This window comes from Trachemys scripta, chromosome 3 (assembly GCF_013100865.1).
Source record: "Trachemys scripta elegans isolate TJP31775 chromosome 3, CAS_Tse_1.0, whole genome shotgun sequence".
Lineage (NCBI taxonomy): Eukaryota > Metazoa > Chordata > Testudines > Emydidae > Trachemys > Trachemys scripta.
In genome coordinates this window covers 84,903,330-84,930,012 of record NC_048300.1, presented here as the reverse complement: position 1 = coordinate 84,930,012, position 26,683 = coordinate 84,903,330, and the positions used below count along the sequence as shown (strand labels likewise).

At 39.4% G+C, this 26,683-nt stretch overlaps 1 protein-coding gene across 5 annotated transcripts in view; it reads left to right on the top strand.

Moving 5' to 3' along the window:
• The window catches only part of PACRG (parkin coregulated), a 445,241-nt gene that overhangs the window by 251,538 nt on the left and 167,020 nt on the right, over positions 1-26,683 (top strand). For all 5 annotated transcript variants that reach the window (XM_034765269.1, XM_034765266.1, XM_034765265.1 and 2 more), the window contains exon 4: positions 21,526-21,697. In XM_034765269.1, the coding sequence (XP_034621160.1) occupies positions 21,526-21,697 (172 nt within the window). The remainder of the gene's footprint in view (positions 1-21,525; positions 21,698-26,683) is intronic.

The following is a 26,683-nucleotide window of genomic DNA, read 5'->3' as shown; positions in this document are numbered from 1 at the left end:
TGTGAAGATGCTCTTCCCCTTTTTGATCAGTGGACCCCATCTTTTCCCAGCAGACTTTCTTCAGTGGAATAAGTATTTCACCCTGTGAATTTAATCTAGAAATCAATTGGAAGCCAATGCAAACTCCAGACCACAGATTTAATGAGTCTGTTCAATAAAGGATTACTGTATTTTTAAATATAGGACCTAATTTTCAAACGTGATCTCTTAGGTTATGGTGCCCAATTCTGTGGTTTGGCACTCAAACTGATACTTGCAGCAGGTGCCCATAACCCATTTTTGGTGTCAGAGTGCCAGCATAAAAGCTCAAATTTGAAAACTGGATTCCCTGCCTAAATATTGGATATGGGGATAGTATGGAGTGCAACATTGTTAAACATGTTAAGTAAATTTGGATCTATAAATGTGTGCAGCTAAATATGGTAACTCAAACCATCACAGTACAAGTTGTTTGTTCAAAACCAGAAATTTTTTTAATGATGAATGTGTAGATTTAGAATTTGAGGTACATTTTCAACAAAGTGCACACAACTCACATTAACAACAGGGATTTGGTGTCGGGTTTCCTGTGCACAATACTGAAAATGATTATTTATTATACCCATCAATTATCTCTAGGGATTTACAAAGATGTTTAAAACCACACTAATTAAATCTACTCAAAACAGCAATTAAATGAATCTCCCTGAGAGAGTCTCCCCAGCCCTAAAACAAGGCAGCTTCTCATTAACCCCAGCTAACCCTGTGGGATATAATGCCACATATAAAAAATCCCTCAAGAAATATCTTCAGTCGTGAAAGAAAACAGATTCTTCCCTGACATTCAGCCAAATATAACCCCATCAAATCCCCTTCAACAAGAAAAATCTGAGAGAATGTAGATTCTTACAGCATGTCTGAAAGGTCACTAAATCTGGGCTCTGGCCAGCAAAGAAAGGAATCAAGTTCCAGACCTTACCAGGAGCAGCCTGGCACCAGAACTCATCCATTAGTAACCTGGTCTTATTCTTGATGTGCATCATTTGGCTGTATAATGAAGTGATCTGTTTACATATTATGAGAAAAATCTTACTCAATTTCCAGTGAGAATATAAATATTACTCAGTTAAAGTATTTTCCACATATTTCATCATGCATATTATTGACTCCCTAAATATGTAGATTAATGTGCTTTTTAAAAATATTTATCCACATGGAGCAAAGTGTTTCAGATGCAAAAATCAACAATTTTCTTGTACTCAATTGCAATGTGGTTAATAAGACCAATACATCTCAGTAAGCTCTAGACAGTTTGTTGATTAGAGGTGTTTAAATAATTGGGTGCCCTTTAAGCATCAGTTTGTTTTGTAAATGAGTTAAATCAGCATGGAAATAACCTTTGATTAGAAGTCTTTTACTTATTCGTTATTGCTCTTCTATGACTTACTTACATTCAACATCAGATTTAAAGAACAACAATGGTTTAGGTGTTAATAGGGCTGACTTTGAATCCCAGTGCTTCATTTTTTAAAAGTAGGCTTCACAGCAAAGGAGAGTTTTGAGTAGGCTTCACAGCAAAGGAGAGTTTTAAGGTGGTTTGAGAGGGTAATGAGTTAATTTTGCAATTGTTTATGGTGAGCTTCTCCCAAACGTGAGGGAACACATGGGAGAAAGCATGAAGGTGTTTGTTTAAAAATTTAACAAGTGGGCAATGAAGGGTGATCTTATTGGCCAGTTAAAGATGGGAGTTAACTTTTGATGCTGAATGAGAAATGATAGGTAGGAAGGGGATAGGTCATGAAGGGCCTTGAAAGGGAAGATAAGTCACTTATGTTTGATACAATGGAGAAGAGGGAGGTAGTGAAGGGATGCAAAGAGAGGGGAGACATGGTCTAAGCAACAGGCTAGGAAAATGATCTTTGCAGCTGCATTCTGAATGGATATCAGAGGGGCAAGATTGCATTTGTCAAGGCCAGAGGATAGGATGTTGCCACTACATGTGGTGCATTTTTCATTGATTTACGTGATTCAGAACTCATTAGTTCGTAAAAGCAGTTTATTTAGACGATAAGGACTTTGGGGCAATGACTGTCTTTATGCTAGAAGCTGTACAAACACAGAACAAAATGGGACCCTGATCTGTGATTGGGGCCCCAAAGTGCTGCTGTAAGAGAAATAATACAAACAATATTCCTTTATTTTCTTGTCTATATTTGAATTTTATCTGCCACCATGTTACTAAATAATTTAGTTTTGTCAAGTCCTTCTAATGTATTTTACAATCTTCCACAATTTCTACTGATCTAAAGTGCTTTTAGTCTAAAAATTTTGCAGCCTCACTAATCACCCTTTTCTACATCTGTGATAAATATAGAACAACATTAATCCTAGTACTGATCCCTGGGGCATCTCTACTATTAGCTTTTTTTGCTTTCTTTCCTGTAACCAGCTTTTAATTCATGAAAGGATTTTATCTCACCCCCTGTGGCTACTGAGTTAACTTAATCTCTTGTGAGGGATTCTACTGAAAGCTTTTGGAAAGTATAAATAGATATCTAGAGGGCCAGATATGCTTTATGTACTTTATACTTTTTGTTAACTCTTAAAGCTGTCCTTCAGACCACTTTCATGAAAGATCAACAGGCTGCAATTCTGGCTCTTCAGAATCCAGTCTAAAGGCAGGTCTACACTACAGCCAGGATCTACGCTTTGAGATCAATCCGCCAATGGTCAATTTAACGGGTCTAGTAAAGACCCACCAAATCGACTGCAGATCGCTCTCCAGTTGACCCCTGTACTCTATCCCCGATGAAAAGAGTAAGGTAAGTCGATGGGAGATTTTCTGCCGTCGACCTGCCGCGGTGTAGACCCCGCAGTAACTCTACCTAAGGTACATAGACTCCAGCTACGTGAATAACGTAGTTGCGTAGCGTAGGTTGACTTACCACAGTAGTGTAGACATAGCCTAAGGTAAGCAGACTTCCGCTCAGTCTCTAGCTCTCTTATTTAAAAAAGAGCAAGAGGGGTATACAACCAAAAAACATTCCATGTCAGAGACATCAGCTTAGTCTTTGCTAAATTAGTGAAACAGCCACTTGAGTTACTTGATTCTTGTAAATTTAAGATTCTGATTTGGGAGATTTCATATAAAGAGTCAATTCTAGTTTGTAGAATTAGTAAAATATGGATTCTCCTCATGATCTCCCCGACAATCCATGTTAATGATAAGGTGGTTTTGCAAATTCAGTATAAAGTCAATGAGATCACTGGCATAGTAAAGCATGGGTTCTTATATTGTAAATTCCTTTAGACAACAACTGTGTTCCTTTATGTTTTGTACAATGTTTCCCATGCTTAAGAAGTAGTAATAAATTCTGCCTACACATATATTTAAGTCACTGAGGTTTAATAAAATATAAGGAAAGGCAGAATTTTCCCAATGTACTGTGGATGTGATATCAGAATGACTTCTAAGACCAATTTAACAAAGAGTATGTGGGAGGCATGGAACAGCAGTTCTGTTGTTTGTCTCTTAACATCTGTCAGAACTACCCAATCAATCACAATGAGTATTCGGATCATGTGATCAAGAATATGATTTGTTTATCACCCCAGAGAGGCCATCAGTAAACAAGTTACTTTGCTCTAAATAAATGAAAGTGGGGAGGGTTAAATAATGTAGAGCTAACTAAGAAGTAACCCAATTACAGCCATATAGAGAAGTACATCTGGTTTTGTACATAAACTATACCTATTCCCTTATGTAATCTTCTTAGTTCCTTAAATAATGATTAGCCTAATGACAAAATGTTTCCCCCCACTAATGTGTTTAAAATTGGAAGATTCAAGGCTCCCTGAGTTCAATTTTTATTTTTAGTCTTGTTTATAATTATGGTTATAAATTTTTAGACTGGATAATCTAATTCATCAGACTTGAGCCAGGGTATTATATTCACAGCCTTAGCCAGGCTCCTTTGCACAGGCAGGAAACTGCAGAAGGAAAAACCTCTAGAGGGGGTTTGAGATGGGAGAATGTATGTGAGCCTGGATTTGAAAGGTAGTCAAACCAGGAGTCCCATGTTGTGAATATTCATTGAGAGTTTTGGTTAGCTTTTGAATGAGCATCCAAGCCTACTGAGGTTTGTATTGTACTGAGGTATCTTTATGGTACTTGTAAAATAATTTAGGTGCCTTTTTGGAAGGTTAGACTTCAGCCCCAGATTTGTGTGAATGGTGTCTTCCCTCCCTTTCCATTCCGTATTTCTTAGTGCTATAAAACGACAATACAGTAGGCTTGCCACTTGATATGTCATCCTTAAGTTGTTTTAAAAAGTATATCTTGCCATTGTTCTGACAAGGAAAGCAGGCAGTGTAGCTTTGTATTTGTGATGGCCTTACTATCTAGTTTCAACTTTAGAGACAAATGTCAAAACTTGGAGCCTGATAGAAAAAGTATCTACTTGGTCATTTTAACTGTGAGTCATAAGAAAAAGTAACTACACCATTTAAATTTAGAAAAAGAAAAAAAAAAAGAATAACTGTGTCATTGAGCATGTTTTTGCTTTTTTTATTATTTTAGGAAAGTAGTATGGATCAATAAGCCAAGGAAATGCATGACAGAATTTGTCACTTAGATTTGTGTTTTACATCGTTTAAAACCTTCTCCAATAAATAACAACTAAAACCATAAAACTGCCACAGTCATACAATTATGTGTATGTCTGGAACACATGACAAAATATATAAATGAACAAAATGTTAAGTATGCATTACATTGCAAAAGGCCTTACAATGAACTTTTTGTGCTATAGCTTCCTTATTCAAGCAGGGTAATTCTTTAGATATGTTTTGTAATTTTGCCTTCAACAATTTCACTAGGTTGGATCCCACTGGTTCCACTTTCTTATGGATTTCCCCCCCATCAATTTTAACATTACTTTGATGTGCACCAACAAAATAGAAGCTGATTTGACAGACAGCTTTGTCTGAGTAACTAGGATAAAAAATAAGGTTGGTGTCCAAACAAATAAAAAAAAAATTGTTCAGCTGCTGTGTTTGAGAATGGGATGATGTTCCCTTCTGCTTTACCCTAATAATTCATTCTTGAGAAATAATGTATAATTCTATACTTCAAGATCTTTTCCCTATTATCTTAACTTCTTTTGCCATTAATTTTATCACACCTGCCAACTGTAATCATCAGTTAAAAATGACAGCTAAAATTCTTTCAGGGATGGGGAAAATGAGTGTTTTTTTTAAAAAAAAAAAAAAAAAATCATTTTTGGGAGTTTTGTTTTATGCTGAAACCACTATTGTGTATTTTGCAGGGAGAGTCAAATTAATCCACTGCCCTTTTAACAGGGTTTTAAAGGGCGTTCCCTATTGTAAGGAGCAGAAAAGACATGGGAAGCCTATGTGCCTCAGCAAAGGAAATGGGAGATCAGACACCTGCAGCAGCTTTATTGGCTGCTTTCCCTGGTCCAAGTTCTCTGTTGTGGGGGATGTGTTATGGTCAGAGGAAGGGGCTGACAGGGAGATGTGTTATGGGCAGATGAAAGGGCTGCCCCGAGCCTGACTATTATTTGGAGTGTCTTATTCCTCTTTGCTAAACATCTGGGTAGGAGGTGGAGTTCACTAGTGTTCCTAGACTTCTTTAATGCAGAACTTAAGGGGTTTTCTTCACAAACCTGTCATTGACTGGGAGCCCTAGTAAGCCTTCTCATGCTTCATAATGATAGCAGATAGGATGCAGCCCTAGGGATTTCTTAGATGTCAAACTGTTGGTGAGACTTAATCCTGTTTTGTAACTAGGAGTGTCTGTGGGCCATTAAACATACTCACTCCTCCCAAATTAAATATATACATAAAAATGCTTTATTTGGCAATTGCAAATAATTGGGTGTGATGTTATTGACATGAACTGTGACCGTATAAATCATTGTTGCAACCAAGGTCCTATAGTTGCACCAAATCTTGTACAAAGTAGGTCAAGTAAAGTGTCTATGGAAAGGTTGTAATTTGCGGGTTATGATTATGCTGTCTATATGTACATCATTTTTGTATTTGAAGTTATGAATATTGGCTATGTACTTGTATCTCAATGTGTTTGATTCTAAGTAGCATCAGTGAAGCATTTGGTTAGCTTCTTGAGAAAGGACTATTCTGAGTAAGTGCCCAATCAAGAAACACTTAACTGACAGGTTTCAGAGTAGCAGCCGTGTTAGTCTGTATCCGCAAAAAGAACAGGAGTACTTGTGGCACCTTAGAGACTAACAAATTTATTAGAGCATAAGCTTTCATGGACTACAGCCCACTTCTTTGGATGCATATAGAGTGAAACATATATTGAGGAGATATATATATACACACATACAGAGAGCATGAACAGGTGGGAGTTGTCTTACCAACTCTGAGAGGCCAATTAAGTAAGAGAAAAAAACTTTTGAAGTGATAATCAAGCTAGCCCAGTACCGACAGTTTGATAAGAAGTGTGAGAATACTTACAAGGGGAGATAGATTCGACGTTTGTAATGGCTCAGCCGTTCCCAGTCCTTATTCAATCCTGAGTTGATTGTATCTAGTTTGCATATCAATTCCAACTCAGCAGTCTTTCGTTGGAGTCTGTTTTTGAAGTTTTTCTGTTGTAAAATAGCCACCCGCAGGTCTGTCATAGAATGACCAGACAGGTTAAAGTGTTCTCCCACTGGTTTTTGAGTATTATGATTCCTGATGTCAGATTTGTGTCCATTAACTCTTTTGCGGAGAGACTGTCCGGTTTGGTTCTTTTTACTTAACTGACAATGGACTTTGGGAGATGCCAATCCACATCTGAGCTTTCCTGGGAACGTCCAAACTAACATGTAAACTATGGTGCCAGCCTGCAAAAAGCTGAATCATTCAGGTGACTTGCCCAGGTGGTTACAAACTCCATCTTGTTGCTGTGATATTGCACAGAAGAACAAAGGAGTTTCCGCCCACAAGAGGGAGAATATAAAAGGCCCTGGAAGCTTCTCCATTTTGTCTTCAGCTGGCTCAAGAGATGGCCTCTCCACCACAAAGAGATGCCTGAAAGAAACTGGGACAAAGGACTGTAACTACGGGGGTGTGAGTGATTGCTGGACCCAGGCCATAAATGACAACGTTGGTCTGAAAAGGATTGGGCCCAGACTAGGAAGGAGTCTAGTCTGTGAAAGAAGCTTATTGGAACATCTCTGAGGGTGAGATTTACCTGTATTCAGTTTCCTACTGTATTCGGCTTAGACTTGCATGTTTTGTTTTATTTTGCTTGGTAACTTACTTTGTTCTGTCTGTTATTACTTGGAACTACTTAAATCCTACTTTTTATACTTAGTAAAATCACTTTGCTTATTAATTAACTCAGAGTAAGTAATTAATACCTGGCGGAGCAAACAGCTGTGCATATTTCTCTATCAGTGTTATAGAAGGTGGACAATTTATGAGTTTATCCTGTATAAGTTTTATACAGAGTAAAATGGATTCATTTGGGGTTTAGGCTCCCCAAAAGACTGAATACTGGATGCTAGGAAAGTCCCTGTTAACTGATTTCAAAGTAGCAGCCGTGTTAGTCTGTATCCGCAAAAAGAACAGGAGTACTTTAAAAACCAGCAGGATCTTATTAAGAGGGATAAGGCAAAGATGCCACATTTATTGTAAATATAATGGTAAAGCAAAAGATAAAAGTAAACAACGTTTGACTACTTATTCCTATCATTACTTATTCCTTTTATATATATATATAGAATTTAAATGAATAAGTGTGTGTGTGTGTATATATATATATATATATATATATATACACACACACACACACACACACACACACTTATTCATTTAAATTCTGTATAGGTGTTATAGTTACCAGCCTAGAAGTTGCTCAAGTTACTGGCCAGGTATCTTGGTCATGAGGATGGAGCTGAGTCTGTGTCATGTGCACCTGATGCTCCTGGAGGTTAGCAGCAGAACCAGAGACTCAAAGTCCTCAGTCTTGAGAGTCTATTCTTATAGGATNTGCCAGCAATGCCCCTCTGCCATGTACATTGGCCAAACTGGACAGTCTCTACGCAAAAGAATAAATGGACACAAATCTGACATCAGGAATCATAACGTTCAAAAACCAGTGGGAGAACACTTCAACTTCTCTAATCACTCAGTGACAGACTTGAAGGTGTCAGTTTTGCAACAAAAAAAACTTCAAAAACAAACTCCAAAGAGAGACTGCTGAACTCGAATTAATATGCAAATTAGACTCAATTAACTTAAGTCTAAATAGAGACTGGGAATGGTTGGGTCATTACACTAATTAATTTTTTCCCCCATGTTAAGTTCTCCTCACACCTTGTATGGGTCATCTTGATTATCACTTTAAAATTTTTTCTTCTGCTGCTACTGATAGCTCATCTCAATTGATTGGCCTCTTACAATTGGTATGCGTACTTTCACCTTTTCATGTTCTTTGTATGTATAAATATCTTCTGTCTGTGTGTTTCACTCTATGCATCTGAAGAAGTGAGCTGTAGCCCAGGAAAGCTTATGCTGAAATAAATTTTAGTCTCTAAGGTGCCACAAGTACTCCTGTTCTTTTTCCTGTTAACTGAAGCCCCTGGGCTAAGTGAATCTTAGTTTCTGTGCACTGCAGGGGGGCACGGCCCAACCTTTTGGTCTGTGCTGTAGCTGACTGGAGTGTCTAACTCAGCAAGATGGGAGTGGAGAGAAGCCTTCTCGGGCAGGGGGGTTTGTGCTTAGTGGTATCCCAGCACATCTAGTCACAGTCTTGAGAGAGTTTCTGTGACCCAACCCATCACACTGGGGGTCAGGGTTTAGTAAAATGGGGATAAGCAATGAAGCATTTCTTTAAGTCACGTGCACCACCATTTATATCCCAGTCTAAAGATTCTCATTTATTGTGCCTGTGGATTTCTTATGACATGTTAACATATCTCATAAAAGAGCAGAGATGAAACAACTGTGTATGTCTGAGATGTCTGAAGCTTTTTTAGCACCTAGAAGGATATGAATAGAAAAGCATGCAATCTGAAGTAGGGGAGATGGGTTTTTGTCTGTCACTGAGATAACAGTATGTCTTCATTATTTCCTTCACATAAACAATTCTTGAGCACATTCCACATTTATCAGTTATGTTTACAGAACACTTTTCTGAGGGTACATCTGGCTGCCATTACTGCCTTTCATCAATTAATAGAAAGCAAATCCATTTAAGTGTGATCCATAATCATTTGTTATATTAGAAATATTTTTTCATAGATTCTAGGACTGGAAGGGACCTCGAGAGGTCATCGAGTCCAGTCCCCTGCCCGCATGGCAGGACCAAATACTGTCTAGACTATCCCTGATAGACATTTATCTAACCTACTCTTAAATATCTCCAGAGATGGAGCTTCCACAACCTCCCTAGGCAATTTATTCCAGTGTTTAACCACCCTGACAGTTAGGAACTTTTTCCTAATGTCCAACCTAGATCTCCCTTGCTGCAGTTTAAGCCCATTGCTTCTTGTTCTATCCTTAGAGGCTAAGGTGAACAAGTTTTCTCCCTCCTCCTTATGACACCCTTTTAGATACCTGAAAACTGCTATCATGTCCCCTGTCAGTCTTCTCTTTTCCAAACTAAACAAACCCAATTCTTTCAGCCTTCCTTCATAGGTCATGTTCTCAAGACCTTTAATCATTCTTGTTGCTCTTCTCTGGACCCTTTCCAATTTCTCCACATCTTTCTTGAAATTTCGCATGCCCTTGAGAAAACCATTGAGTCAGAAAGTGTCAGTAGAGCCTAATTAAATTAATAGTTAAATACAACCACTTGATTTTCTTTACTTTTGTATTCTTGGATATCTTTCACATCAGGTAGTCTCAGCTATTTTGGTTCTAGAGTTAATGAGAGTGAAGCCTGATATCACTAACTTGTCGTAATATAGGACAACAAAATATTGGATCACTCTCATTCAGAACTACCTTAATAGGTGGTGGTAGAATTCAATTTCTGCCTATCATTAATTTCCCCACACTCTGAAATATCATGAGTTAATAGAAACTTAAACATGAATAAACTGTGAAGTACATTTGAAAATCAAGAATGAAATTTAAGCCTGATATAAGCCAGTGGGAGTTGTCTGCTTACACCAGGGGTGGGCAAACTACAGCCCGCGGGCCGGATCTGGCCCTTCAGGGCTTTGGATCCGGCCTGCGGCGCCGCCAGAACCATGTCCCTGGTGGGGCAGCAGATGGCTCCGTGCATTGCCCTTGCCTCCAGGCACGGCCCCCCACAGCTCCCATTGGCTGGGAACGGGGAACCACGGCCAATGGGAGCTTCAGGGTTCGTACCTGGAGGCACGGCAAGGGCAGCGCTTCCGGGAGCGGGACGGGGCAGGCATGCAGGGCGCCTGCCCTGGCCCCGGTGCACGCCGCTGCCACCCTGGAGCCACTTGAGGTAAGCGGTGCTGGGCCAGAGCCTGAACCTCTCCTGTACCCCACCCCCCAACTCTCTGCCCTAAGCCCCCTCCCTGCACCCCAACCACCTGCCCTGAGCTCCCTGCTGCACTCTGCACCTCAACCCCCTGCCCTGAGCTCCCTGCTGCACCCTGCACCTCAACCCCCTGCCCTGAGCTCCCTGACACACCCCACACCCCTCCTGCACTCAACCCCCTGCCCTGAGCCCCCTCATGCACCCTGAACCCCTCCTGCACCCCAACCCCCTGTCCTGAGCCCCCTCATACACTCCGCACCCCAACCTCATGCCCCAGCCCTGCATACAATTTCCCCACCCAGATGTGGCCCTCAGCCCAAAAAGTTTGCCCACCCCTGGCTTACACCATTGCTGAATATGTTCTGTCACCTATATGATGTTCAGAAATGTAGGGAAAGGTCTTATAGGAATTGGGAATTAACAGCATAGAAATATAATTCCCTTGTGATGCAACTGGAGATCCACAACATGCAAAGTGCTATATGTTTGTGATTTCTATGACTGATTATTGATAACACTGCTATCTTTACTGGAGGGTTTGTTTTGGTTAGTTCTTCAAGTCGATACAGCAGTGTATTCCACATAGAGATGGGGTGTGTGTGTGTGTGTGTGTGTGTGTGTGTGCGTGTGTGTGTGTGCGCGTGCGCCTAGCAGACCAGAGCCAGAGAAGTTTGCCTAGCAGTACCTGTAGGAGACAGCACTTGTACCTCATGGCTGTAATCCCTCCCTTGGCTATATGGGGCAGTGCTTTCTCGACACCCCGCCCCCTAGTTCCTTTTTACTGCCTGTGACTGGAGTCTGAGCTCTGTGTGGTTCTTAACCTCACAATCTTTCTCTTTTAGTGACTTGCTCTAATTATATATAGTTAGTTAATATCCTTAGTATTAGTAGTTAAGTATTTCCCTGGTGATGACCTCACCAGGGTTCAAACATTGTCCATCATGTGAGGGTGCTTGCTGTATTTGGATGAGACCCACATCAAAGAGCAGTATTCAATTTACAAGTGATTCATGAAGAGCACTCAGGTGGCTAGGGACCTTCGCCCATGCGGCCTGCTTCAGCACCAAGACCTACATCCGATCAGAGTTCACCCTTGGGTTCAGAGAATGCTATTGTCAGAGAATGCTATTTTCAGAGCTGCTGCTTTTTCGAAGAGACGGAGGAACCTCTTTCCATCAAGTGCACCAAGGAAAAGGTTGCATAAGACCAATCAAGACAATTCCAGGTCTCAGAGACTTTTCTGCCTCCTCCAAGAAAAGTATGGACCGGCATGGTGTTACTGCTGGCACATAGGATGGAACAAGTCCTTCCAACCACTCTCCTGTGCTGCCTCGGGAGATCAGATCTCACACCATTCATTAACTCTGGTTCCAGCCTCAGGGAGTCCATCCTCATTGTCACAGGGTCCACTCACTGCTCATGGCGCCTCCGCCTGGCTGTCCTGGGGATTAGCTCTGGAAGGTGCTGCCCTCCTTTGGCGGTGTCCCTATCTGTTGTACTTTCCCACCCTGCGGGTCCCTCTCTCTCCAGGAACTGCAGCCTCCTCTTTGTGACTTGGTCCTCGGAAAGAAGAATCCTATGCACCACTATGGGCTGGGGACCGACTGGCTAAGCAGCAGTTCTGCAGAAAAGGACCTGGGGATTACAATGGATGAGACACTGGATATGAGTCAACAGTGTGCCCTCGTTGCCAAGAAGGCCAACGGTATATTGGGCTGTATTAGTAGGAGCATTCCCAGCAGATCGAGGGAAGTGATTATTCCCTTGTATTCGGTGCTGGTGAGGCGACACCTGGAGTATTGCGTCCAGTTTTGCACGTCCCCCGTCCCCCACACTACGGAAGGGATGTGGACAAATTGGCGAGAGTCCAGCAGAGGACAATGAAAATGATTAGGGGGCTGGGGCACATGACTTACGAGGAGAGGCTGAGGGAATTGGTGTTATTTAGTCTGCAGAAGAGAAGTGTGAGGGGGGATTTGATAGCAGCCTTCAACTACCTGAAAGGGGGTTCCAAAGAGGATGGAGCTAGACTATTCAGTGGTGGCAGATGACAGAACAAGAAGCAATGGTCTCAAGTTGCCGTGGGGGAGGTCTAGGTTGGATATTAGGAAACACTATTTCACTAGGAGGGTGGTGAAGCACTGGAATGGGTTACCTAGGGAGGTGGTGGAATCTCCATCCTTCGAGGTTTTAAAGGCCCAGCTTGACAAAGCCCTGGCTGGGATGATTTAGTTGGTGTTGGTCCTACTTTGAACAGGGGGTTGGTCTAGATGACCTCCTGAGGTCTCTTCCAACCCTAATATTCTATGATTCTAAGTGGAATCACATCACCTCTGCATCACATCTCGAAGAACCACAGTTACAGTAAGTAACCATTTCAGTTGTTTTGGATATTACCTTGTGCAAATCAATTGCAACACAACCCGATTTTTAAAAAACACTGACTAAAATGGTCTAGTTATATGCTTCAAGACAAAAAATTAGGTGAGTTGCACTGGAACTGTTAACCTACAGTTGGAGATGAAACCAGCATGGATTTGGCAGCCGTTTCAACTGGGAGATAAGACAGCAGCAAAATAAGACAGGCAGGAACAGGAACAGGAACAATCAGCCTGTGGTAAGGTGTTGTGTTGCCTCATTTTGCAGGGTAGATCTGGGTGAAGCCTCCTTCTGTGAGTGGGAGCAGTAGCTGGGAAATTGACAGGGCACATGTTACTAAGGGGAGAGAGAAAAAAGGAACTACACATTTTTCAGTTTTCCAGTGCAGATCCTGGTCATATACTCCTCCTTGTCGTTTTTAGGATTAAATGTCATTGTGTTCCACCTCTTTTTGAAAAGTGCATTGGGAGATCATGAAAATGGAAAATAGTATACAGAACTAAATTATGTTCTGTCCTATTGTATAAAATCTAGCAAAACAGTTTCTCTCCCTAACATTTCCCAACCACTTTATTTTTTTGTGATATCATACTTTATAAACAGACTGGGGGGAAAGGGGAATCATCTTGTTTAATTCTGTAAGGAAAAGCTATCTGAAAAGGTCAGGTCATTCAGCTCTCACATGATCTCTTTTGCAAGTAACCCCATAGTTATAAATTAGATTAAAAATGTTTGCCTTAGCAAGTTTTTAATGTTATATTTTTGATTAATTAATAGTTGGAGGGTATATCAGAGCTACTTCTGCCAGGACAGTAACACACAATGTACAGAGTTATGTTGCTTCATTGTATTTAATTATGAAAGACAGCTATTTGCTTTTGTTCTACTTTTCAGAACATTAATGCCTCTGCAGCGTGTTGAAAAGATTCTAAATTCATCTTGGCTTTTGTTGTAAGGATTACCATTGGAGTCCCTAAATAATCTTTCCCTCTTTCCCTTGTTATGTTTCCTTTAGTGCCCATAGCCTTTTGTCTTCTGTTGTGCTTTACAGTAGATTTTATTATAAGCTATAGGTGTGTCTAGTTCCTTTGGGGGCGGGGACGACAATGCATTAAATAATATACTAGAGATAATTCAAAATAAAACTCAGTAGTGAGTGGATTTATGCACTGAGGCTATACATTAAGTGTTAAAATGTGAGTGAGTGGAGATTAAAATGTAGGAGAATATTTCTGGCTGGGAAACTGGAGAGGACTAAAGCTATGGAGTATAGCAGTCAGAGTAGAGATGTGAAGAATAAAAATGACATACAAAGCTACTATTTCTGAAATTGCACTTGCCCTACAGGGGAAAAGATACTGTGGGTCAGCAGTAGCCATTCCATAGATGAGATTAAAGCTAGTTTCCTGTTATAAGCCCAAATTTCAAATCTACTCCCATTAAGACACTAATGCCCCTGAAAATTCACATGCTCAATTTTTTCACAACCAGAATTTTTCAGGGAAGTTTGGAAAAAAATCAGAAAAGGAGCTTGAAAGTTATGGTGGTTAAAAAATGTCCCTGTCTTTGACTTTTTGAAGAGTCCAGGCACCATTCACAAGTATCAAAATTCACATTTCAATTAAAACCAACAACAACAAACAAATACTCACTATAATTGCTAAGGAGTGAGATTTAATCCTGGAGAAAAGGGGAAATTAATGTTTACCACATTAAGGCTATGTCCAGACTACTGTGGTAAGTTGACCTACACTACGCAACTCCAGCTACATGAATAACGTAGTGTGACAAAGTTCCTCCTCTACCTTGGTGGGTCCTGCGCTTATTGGAGGATTTTCTTGCCTCAGAGATTCACCATGTGGGTTGGGGAACAGCCCAGAGACCTTCCCCTCTGGAAGAACCCACAGTCCAGGTCAATTGGGAGGTTTGGGGGGAACCTGGGCCCGCCCTCTACTCCGGGTCCCAACCCAGAGCCCTGTGGGCTGCAGCTGTCTATAGTGCCTCCTGTAACAGCTTCATGACCGCTACAACTCCCTGGGCTACTTCCCCATGGCCTCCTCCAAACACCTTCCTTATTCTCACCACAGGACCTTCCTCCTGGTGTCTGATAACGCTTGTGCTCCTCAGTCCTCCAGCAGCACACCCTCTCACTCTCAGCTCCTTGCGCCTCTTGCTCCCAGCTCCTCACACTCACACCACAAACTGAAGTGAGCTCCTTTTAAAACCCAGGTGCCCTGATTAGTCTGCCTTAATTGATTCTAGCAGCTTCTTCTTAATTGGCTCCAGATGTCCTAATTAGCCTGCCTGCCTTAACTGGTTCTAGCAGGTTCCTGATTACTCTAGTGCAGCCCCTTCTCTGGTCACTCAGGGAACAGAAAACTACTCATCCAGTGACCAGAATATTTGCCCTCTACCAGACTACTGTATCCCACTGGTCTGGGTCTGTCACAGTAGCTAGAGTCGACGTACCTTAGGTTGAGTTACCGCGGAGTCTACACCGCGGGGAGTCATTGGGAGAAACTCCCCCATCGACTTACCTTACGCTTCTCATCGGGGGTAGAGTACAGGGGACAACTGGAGAGCGATCTGCTGCAGTGAATGGATCTCAGAGAGTCAGTCCCAGCTGTAGTGTAGACCTAAGTCAATGTAAGAAGGACATCTGAATTAACACAAATCTTAGTAGCAAGATATTCTTTGACCTTTGTCTGTTTGCACTACCCAAACATGGCATTGTGCAGGATGATATAACATTTAAATGGGAGACCATTAACTTAGAAATCAAAATCAAAGTATTTATTTTTTTCTGTTTTTTCTTGCGTGGAGATTGATGGTATTGACACCCTGGCACCTCCTTATTCACCACTGTCCTATAAATAGGATATGTTTTGCACAAAGTATGCCTTGTGGGATATCATTCTAACAGTCTTGATATGCTAGACATTAGTATCTCATTGGGTTGTATGTGCTATCATCATATGTGAAGTTATGAAGTTTGGCTATGTATGTGTTACTGAAACATGTTTCGAGGTTGAAAACACCCACAAGCAGCCTTTCAGGTACAACAGTAAAAAGGCCAAACAATGTTAATGGTTTATTGAGGAAATGCACACAAGCACCAGGATTACCCCAGGAACTGTGTACAGTAGAAGCCTCTCAGAGTTAGCACTACACAATGAGAACTGTTTAATCCAGGTCACAGCAAAAGAGCTTTCCAGTAAGGGGAAGAAGATATAACAAGGGGAAATGATATCATGATGGTACCTCACTGTCCCTACAACAACACCTGGAAACACCTGAGGAACAAAGACTGAACTGGGGGAAGTGATGGTCCCAGGCTAAAAGGATTTCTAGCCTGTGTATGAAAACCTGGGAAACCCAAGATGCAAATCAAAGGCAACTTGTGCTTTAAGCAGACTGGCAAATTCTTATGACTCAGGCTGAGAATTTGCTAATTCATATCCTACCTATCTAGTATGTTAAGCTCAGTTTGCGGTTTTATTTACTAGGTAATCTGCTTTGAGCTGTTTGCTATCACTTATAATCACTTAAAACCTATCCTTTTGTAGTTAATAAACTTATTTTGTTTTAATCCAAACCAGTGTGCATTTGATTAAGATGTCTAGGGAAAATCTCAGCTTGGTAACCACAAGTGTGCACGGTTGTCTTCACGTTGAGGGAAAGGTGGACCAGATATTAAACCCATATACTAGCCATATTTGACCAGGTCAGAATGATATTGCTCTGGGGTCCGAGGCTGGTGGTTAGAGAGCCTGCATGTAACTGCAAGTGGGTGTGTCCCTACTGCATTTCCACTGCATTTTTTTTAATAATCTCAGATAACATCCTAGATAGTGGTTTAATTAATAAATATTTAATAAGTATAGCTTAGATAATAGGAACAGGCAGAATGCTAAAGCATCTGGCAGATCTCTTACAGTTTGCCAACTACCCAAAGTACTTATGGGTAATTAAGCAATACTTGGATCAGACGTTTTGTATCTTCAACTATCTGCCCTGCCTCAGATATGTTAAAAACAAAAAAATGAAACAAGCCAAAGATAGGAGAGCTCTTGATATACTCTGTCCTTCTCAGTATAGTGAACCTTGCTTTGCACAAGACTAAAAATTGGGCAGAAGGAGCAGATTACAATAGAGGATATTTCAGAGTAACACAGAGCAGTTATGCACTTTTTTGCTATGCAAAATTTGGGGATTCTGCACTGGGAGCATGAACATAAAGAAGGATTTTCAGGTCAGTGACCCCCAAACACCCAAAGTTCTGGAAGCCCCACAGACTATTTAAAATGGTCTTAATAAGGCCAGTGGCAGAGATTCATAATCCCTTAATTATTTTGTCAGTCTTCCTTTTAACTGTTTAAAAAAATGCTGATTTTCACCAAATTAAAATGGCAGTTTTTTAATAAACTCAGATAACATCCTAGATAGTGGTTTAATTCATATATAGTGTAAGAGATTACTTTTAGGTTTTGTAACTGGATAAATGGCAAGGCCTTACAGAATCTCCCTCCAAGCTCTGAGCTGACAGATGAGAGGTGCTAAATCTTTCAGATCCTCCATCTATCATAAAGTATGTTCTTTGTAAGCCTTATTGACAATGACCATGGTCTCCTGTTTGCCTCATGTATTCTCTCTCTCACACACTCACACAAGCATTATCACTACTATTTAGGGGAATCATTGAGGGAGCTGGAGGGGAAAGTACAATCAAAGTGTGTGGGGGAATAGCAGAAAAGAGCATCATTACACTTTTCTTGCCTATATTTTACCAAAACAAATATAAAGAAAAATAGACTAAGTGATAACTATGGTATAAATGATGTAATAGGTTGGAGGATATAGTTGGCATTGGCATACAGGTATGACCAGAGTCAGGTACAGTGTATGATTCCACAGATCAGCATTATAGGCTCCCTGACAGACCCCTTTCAGAGTGTTTAACTAATAGCGGTGCACATACACACATCCATCTGATTAAATGACCTAGAACCAGTGGTATAATAAACCCACCTTTTCCTCATCTTTATTTTTGGCCAACCTGTGCACTTGTGGAATACGTGCTATCTCCCTGAGCACTTGTGGATATTTTAAGGAGTTTTAGATTTCTCTGCTGAAGCTTGTTCATTTTTATCATGCGTTGCATAGTCTGGTTGTTAAATGTTGTGGGTTTTTTTTGTAGAATTTAGAACTTTGTCTACTCTGGCAATTGCTGAATAAACAATAGAGTTTAAAAGGTGTTATTCCCTTCCTTACAAAAATATCCGTTTCAGACCAGCATCCCAGTTCTTGCAGTGCGTGGATGAAGACATTCATTGAAGTGCACATAAATATAACACATCCACTCGCAACTAAAATTACTACACCATTGAGTATGATGTCTCCAGGAAATCAGATCCAACTTGTGGGCAATGTTATCTAAAAACATATTACATTAAGTAATCAATTGAGATTGATTTTATGAAACTATATGGGAATGTAAGCCCTACTTGTTTGTGTGTCTGAAACAGTAGCTTTTAAATGCCAGGGTTGCTTTATAGTGTATAAAATTTAAGTATGATGGATTGAAGAAGTCCTATGATTTATTTATCAATTCAGGTCTTCATTATCAAACCTCTGTCCCTTGAGTTCTGTCCAACTGCCTTGCTTTCCTTATTTAATAGATAGAAGAGCCAAGGAGCTGCTTTTTTAACTAGTTACGTTGTTTTTGTCTCATTTGGAGTTTTTCCTTTAAAACTTAAATCTGAAAAATAGTCCAAGCATTATCTATCTTCCATGAAACATTTGCAGGTTTTTAATACAGATGTTTATAAACTGTGGTCACTCTTTATTGGAATATATTAAAATACCATTAAAGGCCTGACCTCAACTTAGAATATTCAGAGGTAAGGTTGCCACTGGAATCTATTTCTATCCTGATCTTACAATTTATACAGTGCCACCAGTATATAAAAAGTTTATAACAACTATGGAGGACTCTTCATGAAACCCAAAATTGAAACAAGGTCTTGGCAGTTTTTGAGCATGTTCAGCCAAGAATTGCAGCTTTAACTCAGAATATTTTTGTGGATGGAAGCAAAAAGAAAAAGGATTTTATGAGCATAAACCAAAAATTTTCATTTTTCTCAGTACATATATATATAATAGCCACTTTTCAAAGCTAAACAATAAACACAAAAGCAAAAGGTTTCACACCGCAGAATTTAATGCAAAAATATTTCTGGCTTCCATATTGTGGGAGGACATTCAAGCCTGCAAAATCAAGAAATATTGGCTGTTCACTTGGTCAGCTAATGCATCAAGAAATCAGACAGAATTCAGAGCTCTTTTCAAAGTGGTGCTAAGCTAAGCCATTGAGAGGTTGAGAGCCAACTAGGAGTGAAGATCTCAGTCAACTAATCTCTCCTTCATAGATAAATAGAGAGAGAGAGATTGATAGAGATATATCTATATTTCCTGTTGTTCATGAGTTTGAAGAGGTTTTGTAATCCTTACCAAAAGTCATATGCTGTATTTTATTAAACCCAGAAATCATACTCTGCTCAAAGCTGAAATATACTTCTGATGTAACTGTAGTGTGTAGAGGTAACACGAACAGGAGTGCTCCTGAGAGGCTAGTCCTTCCCTTAATTATATGACCTGGATCAGGGTTACAAAATGTTTTATTTATGGCAGTGGCTGTTGTACAGTTTAAAAAAATATTATGCAATGAAAATATAACCAGTATTACAAATGACCAACTAATACATCCAGTTCAGAAAACACAAAATTAAAGATGTCTAGGAAGAAAGTCAGGTGGATATTCCTTGCCCCCTAGACAGATGTCAGGATTATTCTGCCTCTCATTGGTCATCTCTCAATACCTACCATCTCTGAACCTTGAAGGCTTTCTACTCACACCATCACTTCTTAACATATATCCCAATAGTTCCTTCTGTAGTGGCTAGTTTGGTTGTTGAGTTGGATGTCACACCTGGAGCCTGTATTTGCTGTTCCTATCAGTTTCTGTTGTCAGGGACTGGGTGAGCATGTTGTTTTTGCCAGCTCAGAAGGACTGTCCGTAGCAGTATGGATGTCCTTAAGAAACAAAGCCAGCGTCCATCATTTTTTAATTTAAATGTTTTCTGTTTCTGCTGTAGTAGAGATATTCAGAGTTGATTATGATGTATGTCCTGTAAATAGAGACAAGGTCGGTGGTCCTTTTATTGGACCAACTTCTGATGGTAGAAGGTACAAGCTTTCATGTTACACAGAGCTCAGACACTCTTCTTCAGGTCTGGAGAAGGGAATCCATGTCTGAGCTCTGGGTAGCTCAGGTTTGTACCTTCCACCAACAGATGTTGGTCCAATAAAAGATACTACCTCGCCTACCTTGTATCTCTCATATCCTGGGACCAACACGGGTACCACAACACTGCAAACAACTGTAGATAAATATCTAGTTTAAAAACTCTGTCAAAATAGAAATTCCATTCCTGATGTCCGTTTTAGAAGCTGTTAGCAGAGAAATGGCAACCATTTAATATGTAAAAATAACACACAGCCCCAAGTTCAGTCTGTTGTTTCATGAGCCAGTAGGACCTAGGAGCACTTTGAAGGCAATATGCTCCATCTCTGGGGAGAGCAAGTGCATCAGTGATGAAGCAGCTTTCTTATCTATGCTTAGAATCGCATTAACAGATCTGGGGAAGTAGCCTCTAGCCTGGTCCCCTTTGGCTAGAGAAAGTCTGAAACACCAGGCCTCTGATGGGGTGACAGAAATAAAAGGCAGAAAGTCTGATTATTTTAGAGGATACCACCTCCTTCTAGAAAGACCACAGGTGGTAAGCTTATTGCTCCACCAGGATACTCTCAAACTTTAGACGCATTCAAAGACAACAGAAATGGGTAGGATTCCTCAATAACTTTCTCTTAAACTGTGTTATTGCTCTTAATTATTTACTAAATTAAAATGGGGGCAATAGTCTAGGGAACTGTAAACTGTACATATATTGCATTCCTGTAAAATTATGATTTTTTATTGATCAGACATTTTATTTGATCCATTTTGCATCTGAAGTTAATATATTAAGGCCAGATTTTGCCATTATTACTCAAAATAAGTAGTACTTTTTTCTATAAGTAGTGCCACTGGAATCGGAGGAACTATACATACTGTAAAGTCCTATTTACCATGAGTAAAGATAATGGAATATGGTCCTAACTTTACTAGAATATTCACATACTGGTTTTAGACACATGCATTTTATGAGAGTCTGGAAAAGACTGACAAAAGATTGTTTTGAGTGGCACCAGTACCAAAAAAGGTCCAGGAGCAGGTTCTTCTTAGGTCTCTACTTTAGATCTAGTGGTTAAGGATTTAAGAATTTCAGCATCGTGCCAAACACCATATGGGAGAGATGGCGATATCTTACTGTGACACACTGACTTTATTATTGCTTATTAAAACTCCTTGTGAATGTGGCGTGAAGTTAGGGTGACCAGATAGAAAATGTGAAAAATCAGGATGGGGAAGAGGAGTACTAGGTGCCCATATAAGACAAAGCCCGGAATATCGGGACTGTCTGTATAAAATCAGGACATCTGATCACCCTACATAAAGTATATCAGTCACCCTCATGCTGTTTGTTTGTTTGTTCTGTGTGCATTCTCAGGTGGAGATTGAGAAACTGGACTATCATCACTATCTGCCTCTGTTTTTTGATGGGCTTTGTGAAATGACATTTCCCTATGAGTTTTTCGCTCGGCAAGGAATCCATGACATGCTGGAACATGGGGGAAACAAGATTCTTCCAGTCATTCCTCAGCTCATTATCCCAATAAAAAGTGAGTGAGTATGTGGACAAAAACCAGAAATGAATGTATATAGTGTGACTTTTTGACAAGTAGCTAATTAAAGCAATAAAACATGACAGGTTGTGCATTTCTTGGAGATTATTGGAAACCTGAGTAAATTGTGAGGTATGGGGCCAGAAGGCTTGTGCCTTCAGTCACCTAATATGTGTAGCTATCCCAGAGAAATGTGCTGTCTGGCATGTATTTTTCTTATTACAGTGTGGATCTTGGTATTTAGAAAAGTGAAATGAAGCTTTTACTTGATTTTATTATATTTATTAAATATAGCCATCTATTTTATAAAATAGCTCATCTCAGAATACATGAGACAATAGCAGAAAAAGGTTGGGAATTTTTTTATTTTACAGTTGCATTAACTAGACTTTCCCTTCTACTTATACGCACCATCCCCCTCGTTCCCTCCATTCCCATCGCATTCCTCATCAACATGTCTAAATTTGGGCTACTGTTTGTCTCAAGGATGCCTCATTTAAAATTTTTGTTGTTTTACAAAACATTCCTTTTGGAAGTGTTTACAGTTTCAAAAACAGATCTTTATTGAAATGCAGTATGAAAGTTAGAAAGTTGTATAGCTTCATTTCACTGTAAACACCACATCTTCTAAGTATACATTTCTTTATTTTGCCCTTTCCTGTTTCTTCAGCCCATTAGTTGAGCAGACCACTCCTCTGCACCATCCTTCACCTTCTAGCGTGCATTTTGACTTCTGCAAAGGTTTTTATTGTATTCAACCTTCCAACCAAAATTCTTTTGAAATTCCATCAGTGCCTTTCCTTAATTGATCAAAGTCATTACTGCCAATAAACAATAAAACAGCCCTCCCCACTCAGCTGTTGTCTCCACTGTACAGGAGGATGGGATCAGGACCTCAACCAGAGTTCTCCCACATGGAAATGTTGAGCAATAATTAGTCCCTTAGTTAAGCAAATGTATATTACATGGGGAAGCTCAGAATCTCTCTATGTAGACAGAGCCTTAGAATGAAAGTAGAAGCTTCTCTTTTGTCTCTGGTCTTAGAGTGATACCTTGATTGTTCAGTCAGAAAGGCAGGAACATGAAATTGTTATCTGGCTTATTTTGTGGAGAAGATTCATTCAGCATCAGGAGGGAAAGATGGGTGGGATCCTCTGGGTGAACAGAGAGCCACCGTGGAGTAGATTCACTTCTGGAATACTGCAGGACGAACTAAGTCAAGCAGAACTCTGGGAACAAGAAAAAGAGGAGACCGTTTAGTTGGGACCTAATAATATCAAAATATGTGTATTTTAAGGACCAGGATTGGTCTTTTATTCACCTTAATATTCTCCTTTTAAAAAGAAGATTAATTTAACTCTGGCTGTACTTTAATGTACTCATAGATTTTGTTTGAGGGGGATATAATTTCAAAATGCTAACAGGAGCAATCGTTTTAAAAGTGACAGTACTGTAAGAACTAAGTGCAAGGTGGTTCAGGCTCCTGAAGGAATTACGAAAACCCTCCAATTATCTTTTAGTTCCTCTGTTTGAGGAGAGAGGCTATTAAGTGAGCAGTTTTGTCATTTTTATTAAGTATTTAAAATTGTATTGTTGGTTATCAAGATATATTTGAATATAGGAAACGTTCAAGTATGTTTTTAGTAATAAAACATGAAGCTTCTTGAAACTGTGAAAGCATCTGCAGGAAGGAGACTCTTAACATGATGGCTGCAAGATCCATATTCAGGACTTGAAAGTACAGTGGGTCCGCAGTCCCCACAGGATTCTGTTAAGTGACTACACAGTAGCTTAATCTACTACACAATTTTCAGCCTTATAGAGAGATATCAACATATAAATATATATGTGGGACAGAGAGAGCCTTTTAAACAGTATCATAATTTTGGCAAGTTGAAAACATTCAAGAACATACTAGTTTATTTTCTTTGTTTTAAATTTTATTTCAGTGTACAGTCATTACTTTCATTTTTATTCCTTTTATCAGTTTTAAAAATTGTGGAGTCCATATATCTTTTACTAAGAAGGGCTTTCTCCTTCATTAATACCAACATTAATGTCAAAAAGGGCATTGTCCTCCCAGACAAATAGAGTAGATACCTATAATACACTTTAAATTTGCTATAAGTATGTACTGTAGTTACAGTTATAGATTTGTGTGATCCTGCTACCTCCACAATAAACTCAGTTGTCTTTTGAACTCACTGCAGTCTCTCAAGTGTCCTCAGTGAGTTATATCTGACTAATCAGCTGTCTCCTACATCACTCCATTTGTTTTACTCTTTTTCCCATCCCAGTAGCAATATGGTAAAGAAGATTGTTAGGCAAGAGCGTATTTTGGGGAGTGGGAGAGAGACAAAAAAGTCTATAAATAGAGACTTTTATAAAAAGTTTTCCCTCCCCCATGTGCATCAATGAAGAATACCAGTGAAGGGCTGCTTTCTAAAAGACATTTAAAATGTGGCATAGAAGTACTGTATCATATTTGTAATGATTTTAAAGAGCAATTTATCCTTCTCCTGCCCTACATGTTCTTGCTTAACACAGTTCATAATTTTGACTAGTACAAACCCAAGCTGAAAAATATTAGTCAGCATATGAAAATCACTTCCTTCATAACAATTTCTCACCAATAGTATAGTTAGGCAATGGCTGAAGACAAGCAAGATAGTGATAAGAAAAAATTGAATCAATTTATTACTCTTATGCATGACACAGTATTAAAATAATATGGATGAATGCAGGTTAGGTACAAATATAATTGCCTTTCATCATTTCACACCTTTGAAAGACGGTCTGTCCAAACTCCTTGTAAAAATATTTTTATAACGCTTTATAACAATAATTCAACAACATGGAAGAAATTCAAAACAAGAAAGAATGACTTATCAAGAAAGATTAAAATATATGTCATCTTGCAGTGACTAAGTAGGATGACACAGTCTACCAATACAGTGTTTGATGGGTATAAAAACAAGGTAAAACAAATTATTTAAAGGTATTCAAAATAGAGACACCTACTAGTGATATCATCCAACTAAAAGAATATCAGGAAAAGTTTCCTAAAACGAAGCTGTAGACCTTTCATTATCTTCCAAGGGAAGTGGAGAAAGTCCAATTGCATTAATCATCTAGACTGGAAATGGATCAAGCATTTGAGAATATGCTGCAGGGAATTTTCCTGAGTTGGCCACGAGATGGACAAGTTGACCAAATGAGCAGTGGGTGAGTTCTTCACTCCAGTACTTGTGTTCCATCACTTCTTGAACTGCCATAATGTGCCATTCCCACTCACCAAAAAAGTGGAACAGTATCCCAGAGCATTCCAGCAGGATGCAAGCACGGCAAATGAGTCTTTTCCATCTCTACATTCGATGATAAAGAATACATTTCAGAAAGTCACACTGGAATAATTCTCCCTTCCTCTGATAGAAAAGCTCAAATTCTTCATTCCAAATTTAAGCCCCCTGAATCTCTGGAATAATTTCACAAAAAAAGTATCTTGCAGAATTACTGTGCAAGTTTTGATGCATAATATATAGTGGAATATCTTCACACTTGTGAGGCAGGAGAATATTTTTATCCTCATATTACCGATGGGGAAAGAGAGGTAGAAAAAGATTAATCTTGCCTCAGGTCACAAAGTGTGGCAGAGATAGGAATACAATCCAGATCTCACATCTCTGGACTGTGCCCTAGAAAGACCATCTGACCAAAACAAAAATTTACCACGAGAGCTTTGAATCCAACATGAGTTCCCAATTTGTATCCATTTATGTATTCAGGATATAATTAAAATAGTACTGCAAAAACCCTGATTCTCAATTACTTTGTTCCAGTGTTTGGCACAGAGATGGGGGGACAAACCTGCCTTTAAGCAAAATTGGTGTTTCCTTATTTTCAGTTACAGTTGCCCTGAGGCTGCACTAATTTACAATCAGGTGGATCATGGCCCCTAATTGCCATAGGCAGCCAAGGATAGAACAAAACTGGATGGCTATTGTAGTATTTACTTAGCAATGGAAAGCTAGTGTTTTAGATTCCTATCTAATCACTAAAGGAGTATGTAAAATTCCTTTTTGATAGCTATTCTGTTTCAAAATTGTTGCTTTAAATCTTAGATTAGCCAAAATAAATTATAAATAACATTTGAATAATAATTTACAAAAATGTAATGCACGTGAACTGTTACTTTAAGAAGCAGTAACTGCACCCATGCATAGTCCACTTTAGATATTCTGTAGATGCCTGAGAAGCTAAGTCTTCGTATTAGATATTTTATTGTACAACAGAATTCATATTGCTCTTTAAAAATGTAACTTAGATGGAAATACTGCTACAACACAATTTCATTTAGAAGAGTAACGTTGCTGATTGAGTCGGAAGTGAACCAGTTCCATCTCAAACAGCTGTGGAATTTCAGTCTGAGAGGCTGTGTTACCATGCTCAAACATTTCTGCTGTGACAGGCTAGATCAAGGATATCTTAAGCTTTGCTGAAACTCAATTTCACTAAGGAAAAATAGCTTTTTATAGGTTTTAGATATAGAGAAATATGTGAGAAAAGAGCTGAACAGTCCTCCATAGTCTGACCTACAGAGTCCTTTCTAATGTCCTCATAGATCTCTGAATTAATGTGATTGTTTCCTCTGACTCCCCATTGTATTGATCTGTAAAATGTTGGTTCATTTCGTGGGCAATAATATAGTTATTTTAAATTTAGTATTAAATCAGGGTCACTGTTGCATAAAGCATGTGAGGCTGTAGTTATTACTGTTAGCCACTACTAAAAGTGGATTTGCACTGTAGTATTATTTTCCCTTGGATATCTTCACATTATTGAGTAGCTTGGTGATATTGTACACCTCCCTCTTTTATAGAAAGCTTAAAACATATTTATGCAATGTGCTCATAGATCTACCTTCCTTGACTGGACATTTTTACCCTCCAATAAAGTATACCTTTAATAAATTGACATCTTTCT